General features: G+C 38.8%; 1 protein-coding gene across 1 annotated transcript in view; it reads right to left on the bottom strand.

Annotated features, from left to right (window-relative positions):
• The window catches only part of LOC122926346 (collagen alpha-1(IV) chain-like), an 875,364-nt gene extending 865,074 nt beyond the window's left edge, over positions 1–10,290 (bottom strand). Inside the window, exons 1-6 of the mRNA XM_044277721.1 lie at positions 10,209–10,290; positions 10,090–10,119; positions 6,151–6,180; positions 3,153–3,200; positions 1,036–1,065; positions 137–166 (exon numbers count right to left, since the gene is read on the bottom strand). Of these exons, the coding sequence (XP_044133656.1) occupies positions 137–166; positions 1,036–1,065; positions 3,153–3,200; positions 6,151–6,180; positions 10,090–10,119; positions 10,209–10,290 (250 nt within the window). The remainder of the gene's footprint in view (positions 1–136; positions 167–1,035; positions 1,066–3,152; positions 3,201–6,150; positions 6,181–10,089; positions 10,120–10,208) is intronic.
• Positions 10,291–12,926: the final 2,636 nt, after the last annotated feature.

Here is a 12,926-nt window from a genome sequence, read left to right on the forward strand (position 1 = left end):
CCGGGCACACCACTGATTCTATTAGTATTATGTAGACATATGTCCTGTTAACAGTGCTCCAATTGGTCAGGCAGGGTACTGCCAGTAAAGATCATTGATGATTTTCATATATGACTTATATATTTATAGACTTTACCTGTTGACCCTGGAATTCCTCCATTTATACCTGAAAGAAAAAAATGTTTGGTTGGCCACTGACTAGAGATTCAAAATAGTTTTTTAAACATTTTTTTTATTTATGTTACACAACAATACTGAATAGAATAAAATTGTTCCATCTGATACTGGTCCCCTTTCCTTTAAAGTCAAGAGAACAAATAGTACAGATAACGTCACCATCTTCAGAATCTTTAGTTAATTTCAATAATAGAGATGATAGATCATAGATTGAAAGATAGATAGACAGACAGACAAACAGAAATAAAAAAAAAAGATAGATAGATAGATATGGACAGCTGTCACCTTACATTACTACTCCTGTTTTCTTCAAAACTGCACTTGAACAACAAGTCCACTTTGAATTATTTTTCCACATCTCATATCAGTCTTTGTTTGACCGGCTACAGTTTGGCTTCTGACCCCACCACTCAACTTAATCTGCCCTGACCAAATCCACCAACGATCTGCTAACTGCCAAGACAAATTACATTACTCTGGCCTTTTCCAATTCCTGGACCTCTCCCTTCTGTTACACACTCTCTCGCTCCTTGCCATTACAGACTTTTCCATCTCCTCGGGGCCAGGTGAAAACAGAATTCATCTTTCCCCCCATCTCAGCCCCCCAACAGACCTATCTGTCACAGTCAATGGCTCCATGGTCTTCTCAAGTTTCATAAGTCACCTGTCTTTGGGAAAGCTTTGATTCCGCTCTGTATTACTAATACCAAAGAATTATTATTATGTGGGTATATGTCCTGTTAACAGCACTCCAATTGGTCAGGCAGGGTACTGCAAGTAAAGCTTACAAATCTTCTACACACAAGATAAATATTATATAATAACATATATATATATATATATATTTATATACGTTACCTGTTGAACCTGGAATTCCTCCCTTTATATCTGAAAGAAAAATAGGTTTCATTGGTCACCAACTAGAAATTTAAAATTGATATTGAAACATGCCTGTTTTTATAATACACAACAATACAGAATATAATTACATATTTTCATCTGATATTGGTCTCCTTTTAATTTAAAGTCAAGAGAACAAATAGTACAGATAACTTCATAACCTTCAGAATCTTAAGTTTATCAATCAATAATAGAGATGATGTTGAAAGAGAGATAGATAGATAGATAGATAGATAGATAGATAGATAGATAGAAAGATAGATAGATTATGCTTTGATAAGAGATTCAGATCAAACTTGTTAACTTTGAATGAAAAATGTGGGTGTACAACATGCTCCACACACTGGGGGTCACTGCCCCCTTTCTATTGCTCCTCCACTATGTGTTTGGAATCTGGGTCTGTGTTTGATGATGCAGCCTCAGTGCCAGACCTAGCTAGCAGTTAATCTGCAGAAGATGCCGAGAGACTTCTGTCACACCCCGAAAATTTGCCAACACCTGTGGGAGTACTGGAGGCTTCCTCTTTTTCTGCAGCATCCTGGATGCTCAGGGAGGTCAGCAAAAATGATATAAAAAGATCATTAAAAACAATTAACACAATCAGCAGACAATGACAGGGTGCAACTCCTCAATAGGCCTCTGACCCAATGTCTTTCTTTGTAGGCAACAACACATAATAAGGCTTTCCTAAAAATAAAAATAAATCCTTGAAACTGCCCTGACCAAGTTAACCAATGATCTTCTAACTACCAAGACAAATTACATTACTTTGGCCTTCTACAACTCCTGGACCTCTCCCTTCTGATAAACACTCTCTGTTCTTTGGCATTACAGACTTTTCCGTCTCCTGGAGCCAAGTGAAAACAGAATTTATTATGGAGAAAACAGAATTTATCTCTCCCCCATCTGAGCCCCCAACATAACTATCTATCTGAGTCAATGGCTCCATGCTGCTTCTGGTCCCACAAATCAGTTGTCTTGTGGTAAGATCTGATTCTGCTCTGGCCTTCAAACCACACATCCAAGCCTTTTCCACCTCCAGCAGCCTCTAACTAAAAAATTGCTCTCAGATAACAATAATAATAATATTATTAATAATAATAATAATAATAATAATTAAATGCATTTATATAGCGCCACCATATTTCGCAGCACTTTACAAATTCATAGGGTTCATGTATGAAACAAAAGTAACTGGCTAATATGCAACTGAAATACTAGGAGTCAGAGCCCTGCTCGCAAGAGCTTACACTCTATGAGGAATTGGGGGTGATACATAAGGTAGTTGATTGTGATAAGTAGGATTTAGCCATTATTGAACTGACAGGAGTGGTGCTGGCCGATCTGCTTCGGGTTTGGGACTACTAGAGGATTGAGTTTAGGCCAGAGGAGTTGGTGGGGGAAAGGTTTAGTCTGGGAAAAGTCATTTTAGGTAGCTTGATAAGCCTGCCGGAAAAGATGTGTTTTTAAGGCACGTTTGAAGGTGGAGAAGTCGTGAGTTGACCTAGTATCCCAGGGCAGAGTATTCCATAAGGGTAGGTGCAGCTCGAGAAAAGTCTTGAAAACGGGAGTGAGAGGTACGAATTATGGAGGTTATTAATCTTAGGCCGCTAAAAGAACAGAGAGCACAAGTAGGGTGGTAGATGGAGATGAGAGAGGAGATATATGGAGGTGCAGCACTGTGGAGAGGGTGAAAAGTTTGAACTGCATTCTGTAGTCTCATTAATCGTTAATATGGCCTATAAGCAGCTCAGTGATATTGAAGTGAATGAGACTGAGCTGCAATACCAAGCATTGGTAAGCATTGTGCTTTGTAAGCTGCAAGGAGGCCTCCTCAAACAGCTGATCGGTGGGGGTCTCGAGTTTTGAACAACCCCCAATCCACACATTCCTCAACCAAGAGTCTGCAAAAATGCTTGTACATGCCCTCATCATCTCCTGCCTAGACTAATGCAACAACTTTCTCTGTTGCCTCCTATCTAACACTCTGGCACCCTTCTAATCAATCCTTTACTCTATTTATGGTGTTGGATTAATTAATATTCACAGCATTGTCTTTTTTTTTTTAAACTTACCAAGTCCATTTGCCGGCTGATTTCCCCCAAATTGATAAGACCAGCTACCTATTATTAAGTAAAGAAAGGTATTAGTATTATGTGGATAAATGTCCTGTTAACAGCACTCCATGCTCTTCTCTGGTTCCATAAGCAGCTATCTTTGGGTAAGCTTTAATTCTGCTTTGTAGTACTATTACTAAAGTATTCATATTATTGGTCTCCATTTTATTTAAAATCAAGAGAGCAAATAGTACAGTTAACTTCATCGTCTTTATAATCTCAATAATAGAGATAATAGATAGATAGATAGATAGATAGATAGAGTAGATAAATCATGCTTTGATAAGAGATTCAGATCAAATTTGCTAACTTTGAATGAAAAATGTGGGTGTACAACATGCTCCAGACACTGGGGGTCCCTGTTCCCCTTCCTACTGATCCTCAAATATGTGTTTGGAACCTGGGTTTGTGCCAGAACCTGGGTCAGTGCCAGACCTAGCTAGCAGTATATCTGCAGATGGTGCCGAGAGACTTCTGTGGAAATTCAGGAAATTCTTCAACACATGTAGGAGTACTGGAGGTATCCCCTTTTTCTAGAGCTCCCTGGATGCTCAGGGAGGTTGGCAAAAATGATATAAAAGATAGATAGACAGATACAAAAATAAAACGTAAAAAAGAAGAAACACAATCAGCAGACAATGACAATGACAATAAGCCTCTTTCCCAGTGTCTTTCTTTGTAAGCAGCAACACATAATAACACTTTACTCAAAACTATTTGAACAACACTTTGAATTGTCCTCCCAACTCTTATTTCGCTCCCTTTTTTGACTGGCTACAGTCTGGCCGCCGACCCTACAGGTCAACTGAAACTGCCCTGACCAAGTTCACCAACCATCTGCTAACTGCCAAGACAAATTACATTACTCTTGCCTTTTCCAAGTCTTTCACCTCTCCTTTATGTTACACACTCTCTCGTTACCTGGCATCACAGACTTGTCCTTCTCCTGGGGCCAAGTGAAAACAGAATTTATTATGGCGAAAACTGAATTTATTTTTACCCCATCTAACTAATCCCCCCAACAGACCTATCTATCACAGTTAATGGCTTAATCTCTGCTTGATCCCACAAGTCAGTTGTCTTGTGGTAAGCTCTGATTCTGCTCTGCCCTTCAAACCACACATCCAAGCCCTTTCCAACGCCTGAACCTTCAACTCTAAAGTAGCTTTCGGATCCACACATTCCTCAACCAGGAGTCTGCAAAAATGCTTGTACATGCCCTCATCATCTCCTGCCTAGACTACTGCAGCAATTTTCTCTGTTGCCCTTCTAATCAATATTTAGCTCTGAAAAAATGTATTTATGATGTTGCATTCATTAATATTCACAGCATTGTTTTTTAAAAAAACTTACCAAGTCCATTCACCGGTTGATTTCCCCCAAATTGAAAAGACCAGGTTGCTATAATTAAGTAAATAAAGGTATTAGTATTTTGTGGACATATGTCCTGTTAACAGCACCCCATGTGGTCAGGCTGGGTATTGCAAGTAAAGCTCAATAATCACTTAGATTTATTGTGAAAACTACTTATAGACTACATTTTGAGAATTAGTGGTGTTGTTAACAACCACCAATCTCTGTGATGGATGATGATAGATAGATAGATAGATAGATAGATAGATAGATAGATAGATATAGATTTATTGATTGATTGATAGATAGATAGATAGATAGATAGATAGATAGATAGATAGATAGACAGATAGACAGATAGATAGACAGATAGACAGCAGTCATCCCATATAACATGTCCACTTTGTAATGTCCTCCCACACCTCATCTCACTCCCTTTTGACTGGCTACAGTCTGGCTTCCGACCCCACCACTCAACTTTTTCTGACTTGACCAAATGAACCAACGATCTGCTAACTGCCAAGACAAATTACTTTACTCTGTCCTCCTCCTCCTCCTTGACCTGTTCTCTGCCTTTGACACAGTGGACACCTCCTTTCTTTGGCAATACAAAATACAGTGAAAACAAAATTCATTTTTCTCTCCATCTAATTCAGCCCCCAACAGACCTATCTATCAGAGTCAATGGCTTCATGCTCTATCTTTTCCCATAAGTTAGTTTTTTTTGGGCAAGCTTTGATTCTACCTTGTATTACTAATACTAAAGTATTAGTAATACATGGGCATATGTCCTGTTAACAGCATTCCAATTGGCCAGGCAGGGTACTGCATTTAAAACTCACCAACCATTTACTGTATATATATATGGCCAATATATATTTATATACTTTACCTGTTGAGCTTGGAGTTCCTTCCTTTATATCTGAAAGAAAAACAGGTTTTGCAAGTCATAGACTTGAGATTCAAAAGTGATTTTGAAGCATTTTTATATTACACAACAAAACTGAATAGAACTACACATTTCCAAATGATATTGGTCTCCTTTTCCTTTAAAATCTAGGCATAAGATAGATAGACAGCTATTATTCCATATTTTTACTCCTATTTTCCTAAAACTACTAGCAACCTGTCCACTTTAAATTGTCTTTGCATCTCTTATCTCACACCTTTTCACCAGTTACAGTCTGGCTTCTGAACCTACCACTGAACTGAAACTGACTTGACCAAATTCACCAGAGGTCTGCTAACTGCCAAGATAAATTACATCACTCCGGACTCCTCCTCCTGGACCTGTCCTCTGCCTTTGACATAGTTGACACTTCCCTTTGTTGCACACTCTCATTCTTTGGCATTACAAAATACAGTGAAAGCAAAATTTATCTTTCCTCCATCTAACTCGGCTCCCAACAGAGCTATTTATCACAGTCAATGACTCCATGCTCTTTCTGGTCCCATAAGTCGGCTGTCTTGGGGAAAGTTTTGATTCTACTAATAATATTTGGGCATATGTCCTGCTAACAGCACTCCAATTCGTCAGGCAGGGTACTGCTAGTAAAGTTTACTGATTATTTTTAAACATGACCTAAATATTAGGAGACTTTACCTGTTGACCCTGGAATTCCTCCCTTTATATCTGAAAGAAAAACTGGTTTTATTGGCCACCGACTTCAGATAGAAAATTTTGAAACATGCATTTGTTATATTACACAACAATATAACAAAATAGAATTACATTTTTTTATCTGATATTGGTCTCCTTTTCCTTTAAAGTCAGAATATTTAGTTAATCTCAATAATAGAGATGATAGATAAATAGATAGATAGATAGATAGATAGATAGATAGATAGATAGATATGGACAGCTGTCACCTCATATTACTGCTCCTATTTTCCTCAAAAGTACATTTGAACAAGTCCACTTTGAATTATCTTGCCACCTCTTGTCTCACTTCTTTTTTGACCGGCAGTCTGGTTTCTGACCCCACTACTCAACTGAAACTGCCCTACCAAATTCACCAACTATCTGCTAACTGCCAAGACAAATGACATCACTCTGGCCTTCTCCAACCCCTTGACTTCTCCTTTTTGTTACACACTCTCTCGTTCCCTGGCATGTCCGTCTCCTGGGGCCAAGTGAAAACAGAATTTATTATGGAGAAAACAGAATTTATCTTTCTTCCGTCTAACTCAGCCCCCCAACAGACCTATCTATCTGCTCTGCTTGGTCCCACAAGTCAGTTGTCTTGTGGTAAGCTTTGATTCTGCTCTGCCCTTCAAAGCTCACATCCAATTCTTTTCCACCACCTGTAGCCTTCACCTCAAAAGTAGCTCTCAGATCCACGCATTCCTTAACCAGGAGTCTGCAAAATTGCTTGTACGTGCCCTCATCATCTCCTGCCTAGACTACTGCAGCAACTTTCTCTATTGCCTCCTATCTACCACTCTGGCTCCTTCTAATCAATCAATCTTTTACTCTGAAAATATGTATTTATGGTGTTGCACTCATTAATATTCGCAGCATTGTTTTTCTAAAGGGAACCTATCATCAAGTTTCTGCTGACCTCACTGAGGGCAGCATAAAATAGTGACAGAAATGCTGATTTCATCGTTGTGTCACTTGTGAGCTAAAAGTTGTTGCTGAGAACAGCATCATAATCATTGCAGCACAGGCCTTGAAAAGAGTCAAATATACTTGAGAAGAGTCATGGTAATTTATAATCTTCTGCTGATGATTGGCAGTTCTCTCCTAGAGAAAAAGAGAGAAAACTAGGTAGAAGACTGTCAGTCATCAGCAGGTGGGCAGTGAGAGCAGAAATTTATGAATAACCAGGACTCTTTTCAGGTGGCCGTGACTCTTTTCTAGGCCCAGTCTGCAATGAGTGTGATGTTGGTTCACGGCAACCACTTACTTTTAACTTTTAACTGACAAACCGCTGAAATAAACTCACCTGTCTCTACTTTATACTGCAGTTAGTACGGGCTGCATAAAGTTGATGACAGGTTCCCTTTGAAAACTTACCAAGTCCTTTCGCCGGCTGATTTCCCCCAACTTGATAAGACCAGGTAGCTATTATTAAGTAAAGAAAGGTATTAGTATTAAGTAGACATACACTGAACAAAAATATAAACTCAACACTTTCGGTTTTGTTCCCATTTTGCATGAGCTGAACGCCAAGATCTGAAACATTTTCAACATACGCAAAAGACCCATTACTTTCAAATATTGTTCACATATCTGTCTAAATCTGAGTTAGGGAGCACTTCTCCTTTTCCGAGATAATCCATCCCACCTCACAGGCGTGGCATATCAAGGTGCTGATTAAACAGCATGAATATTGCACAGGTGTGCCCTAGACTGCCCACAATAAAAGCCCACTCTGAAATGTGAACCGTTTTGCCTTACTGGGGGGGGGGTCAGAAAACCAGTCAGTATCTGGTGCGGCCACCATTTGCCTCACGCACTGCAACACAGCTCTGTCGCAAAGAGTTGATCAGGTTGTTGATTGTGGCCTGTGGAATGTTGGTCCACTCCTCTTCAATAGCTGTGCGAAGCTGCAGAATATTGGCAGGAACTGGAACACGCTGTCATATACGCTGATCCGCAGCATCCCAAACATACTCAATGGATGACATGTCCGGTGAGTATGCTGGCCTTGTAAGAACTGGGATTTTTTCAGCTTCCAGGAATTGTGTACAGATCCTTGCAATATGGGGCTGTGCATAATCATGTCGCAACATGAGGTGATGGTTGTGGATGAATGGCACAACAATGGGCCTCAGGATCTCGTCACAGTATCTCTGTGCATTCAAAATGCCATCAATAAAATGCACCTGTGTTCGTTGTCCATAACATACGCCTGCCCATACCATGGGCCACTCAATCCACAACATTGACGTCAGCAAACCTCTCACCCACACAACGGCACACACGCTGTCTGCCATCTGCCCTGAACAGTGAAAACTGGGACTAATCCATGAACAGAACGCCTCTCAAACATGCCAGACAAATATGAGCATTTGCCCATTCAAGTCGATTACGATGCAGTCAGGTCCAGACCCCAATGAGGACAACGAGCATGCAGATGAGCTTTCCTGAGACGATTTCTGACAGTTTGTGCAGAAATTCTTTGGTTATGCAAACCGATTGTTGCTGCAGCTGTCCAGATGGCTAGTCTCAGAAGATCATGGAGGTAAACATGCTGGATGTGGAGATCCTGGGCTGGTGTGGTTACACACCTTTGAAGATGGCTTATGGAAGAAAAATTAACATTCATTGCACGGGCAACAGTTCTTGTAGACATTCCTGCAGTTAGCATGCCAATTGCACACTCCTTCAAATGTTGTGACATCTGTGGCATTGTGCTATGTAATCAAACTGCACATTTCAGAGTGGCCTTTTATTTTGGGCAGTCTAAGGCACACCTGTGCTGTCTAATCAGCACCTTGATATGCCACACCTGTGAGGTGGGACGGATTATCTCAGCAAAGGAGTGCTCAGGAACACAGATTTGTGAACAATATTTGGGAGTAATGTGTCTTTTGTGTATGTAGAAAATGTTTTAGATCTTTTAGTTCAGCTCATGCAAAATGGGAGCAAAACCGAAAGTGTTGCGTTTATATTTTTGTTCAGTGCATGTCCTGGTAACAGCACTCTAACTAGTCAGGCAGGGTACTGCAAGTAAGACTTACCAATTATTTTCATACATGATCTAAAGATTAATAGACTTTACCTGTTGACCCTGGAATTTTTCCATTTATATCTGGAAGAAAAATAAATTTTATTCCCACCGACTAGAGATTCAAAATTGTTATTTAAACATTTTTTTTTTTATATTACACAACAATACTGAATTGAATTACATTTTTCCATCTGATATTGGTCTCTTTTTCATTTAAACTCAAGAGAAAAAATAGTCAAATTAACTTCATTTTCAGAGTCTTCAGTTAATCGCAATAATAGAGATGATAGATGGATAGATAGATAGATATAGACAGCTGTCACCCAATATTGCTCTCTTTTTTCCCCTCAAAACTACACTTAAACACCAAGTCCACTTTGAATTCTCTTTGCCATTTCTAATCTCACTTCTTATTTGACTGGCTCAATCTGGCTTCTGATCACACCACTCAACTGAAACAGCCCTACCTAATTCACCAACGACCTGCTTACTGCCAAGACAAATTACATTAATCTGTCCTCCTCCTCCTCCTGGACCTGTCCCTTCTGTTACACACTCTCTCATCCTTTGGCATTACAGAGAAGGCCATCTCCTGCGGCCCAGTGAAAACAGAATCTATCTTCTCGCCACCTCAGCCCCCCAGCAGACCTATCTGTCACAGTCAATGGCTCCATGCTAAATCGTATCCCATAAATCAGCTATCTTTGGTAAGCTTTGATTCCTCTCTGTATTACTAATACTAAAGAATTCTTATTATGTTTGTATATGTCCAGTTAACAGCACTCCAATTGGTCAAGCAAGGTACTGCAAGTAAAGCTCACAAATCATTTACACGCAAAATAATATATATTTATAGACTCCACCTGTTGACCCTGGAGTTCCTTCCTTTAAATCTGAAAGAAAAACTGGTTTTATTGGCCACTCACTGGAGCTTCAAAATTGATTTTGAAACATGCCTGTTTTTTATATTACACCACAATACTGTCTAGAATTACATATTTCCATCTGATATTGGTGTCCTTTTCATTTAAAGTCAAGAGAACAAATAGTGCATATAACTTCATCTTCTTCAGAAATATTCAGTTTATCAATCAATCAATAACAGAGATGATGATAGATGGATAGATAGATAGATAGATAGATAGATAGATAGATAGATAGATATAGACAACTGTCGTCCCATATTACTACTCCTGTTTCCTGAAAACTACACTTGGACAACAAGTCCACTTTGAATTCTCTTGCCAACTCTCATCTCACTCCTTGTTTGACCGGCAACACTCTCGCTAGATAGATAAAACATACTTTGATAAGAGATTCATATCAAACTTGTTAACTTTGTTTGAAAAATGTGGGTGCAGAATATGCTCAGCACACTGGGGGTCCCTCCCCCCCTTCCTACTGTTCCTCCACTATGTGTTTGGAACCTGGGTCTGTGTTTGATGTCAGATCTAGCTAGCAGTTAATCTGTAGGAGGTTCCGAGAGACTTCTGTGACACCCAAAAAATTATCCAAAACCGGTGGGAGTACTGGAGGTCTCCCTTTTTTCTGGAGCTCCCTGGATGCTCAGGGAGGTTGGAAAAAATGATATAAAAAAGGTAAGTAGACAAACAGAAAAAAAAGCTGAAAAATGAGCAACACAACCAGCAGACAATAACAGGGTAAAACTCCTCAATAGGCCTCTGACCCAGTGTCTTTCTTTGTAAGCAGCAACAAATAATAACACTTTCCTACAAAAAATTCCTTGAACAACATTTCCACTTTGAATTGTCCTCCCACCTCTTATCTCGTGCACTTTTTGACCGGCTACAGTCTGGCTTCCTACCCTACCCTTCCTAGCCTACAACTCAACTGAAACTGCCTTTACCAGATTCACCAATGAAACATAGCTCTCAGATCCACGCATTCCTCAATCATGAGTATGCAAAAACTCTAATAAATACCCTTATCATCTCCTGCCTAAACCACTACTACAGCAACGTTCTCTGTTGCCTCCTATCTAACACTCTGGCTCCTTCTAATCAATCTTTAACTCTGACAAGATGTATTTATGGTTTTGCATTAATTAATATTTGCAGTATTGTCTTTATTAAAAACATACCAAGTCCATTCACCGGCTTATTTCCCCCAACTTGTAAAGACCAGGTAGCTATTATTAAATAAAGAAAGGCATTATTATTGCGTAGACATATGTCCTGTTAACAGCACTCCATGTGGTAAGGCAAAGTACTGCAAGTAAAGCTTGCCAATCATTTACATAGATGACCTATATATTTATATACATTACCTGTTGACACTGGAATTCCTCCTTTTATATCTAAAAGAAAAAAAATGTTTTGTTGGCCACCAACTAGAGACTACATTTTTTATGCAACAATACTGAATAGAATTACATATTTCCATCTGATATTGGTCTCTTTTTCATTTAAAGTCCAGAGAACAATTAGTATTTTTTTGTCTGCTTAATGAATAAATAAAACGCAAATTTATCAGAAATCAGGGGTGTTACGCTTTGCATTCTGCATTGCTTGGGAGTGATTAATGTATTTGTACTGGGAAAGTGGTTAGAGTAGGCTGACCATGATAGATAGACAGATATGAGATAGATTGATATATAACAGATAGATAGATAGATAGATAGATAGATAGACAGATAAAACTAGAGGTTTAAAAATAGATGCGTTTAGTTGCCTGCCCCCCACTAAGGCCAAGTTCAGACATCAGTTATTTGGTCAGTTATTTCCATCCGTTATTGGTAGTCATAACCAGTAGTAAGGCCCACACAGTAACTGATGGAAATAACTGACCAAATAACTGAAGATCTAGAATATTAATTAGAAATAATATTATCTTATAACTCCTGAACCATTTGGTGATATATCACTCAGCAGCATTTACCTTTTGGCAGTACCTGTTGACCATCACCATCTGTATTTGAAAATACAAAAAAAATATAAAAATATTTTGTATATAGCATCAACATAATTCAGAGTATAATAACCTCCATCAGGCCTCGATCTACCTTGTATACAGAAAAGCAACAAATTCATAAAAATACAATTAATGAGTTTTCACTTTTGACAATTCTTAGTTCTTGATGAGTTGTCCACACATGAAGTTTTGATCATGCACAATCTTATCAGCTTTTTTGCTATTCCATATGCTGTTGAATATCCGCTCACATTTCCACTGGGGAAAATCCGCAGCATATCAGAATGCATTTAGACAGCTTGACCCCAGCCTAAAAATCGTTGACAGTATGGAAGAAAAAACACATTTAACATGACAAGTTGAATTTCAAGGTAGGGAAGCACAGATGCTTTGATATAAATCAATATATTAAAATGAATTGTCTTAAAACTAGTGTTGATCACGAATATTTGAATTGTGAATTTTAGCGTGAATATCGGCGCAAATATTTTGAATATAGTGATATATATTCGTAATTTTGAATATTCAAGATTTTTTTAATCAGTAGACATGATCCCTTCCTGCTTCTAGCTTGTGGGCTAATGAGAAGGCTGCAATATCTTTTACTTTAGGAGTAGCGTTGATTGCAAATTTTCATAATGCAAAATTCTGTGTGAGGATCTCTCTATGATGTACAATGTTAGACAAAAGGTTTTGAATATCGATCCAAGGATTATGCCAATTAGACTAGCCAAAGAGCTACAAAGCCCCAGGTGGTTCAGTGTATGGT

Source organism: Bufo gargarizans, chromosome 2 (genome assembly GCF_014858855.1).
Source record: "Bufo gargarizans isolate SCDJY-AF-19 chromosome 2, ASM1485885v1, whole genome shotgun sequence".
In the NCBI taxonomy this organism is placed as follows: domain Eukaryota; kingdom Metazoa; phylum Chordata; class Amphibia; order Anura; family Bufonidae; genus Bufo; species Bufo gargarizans.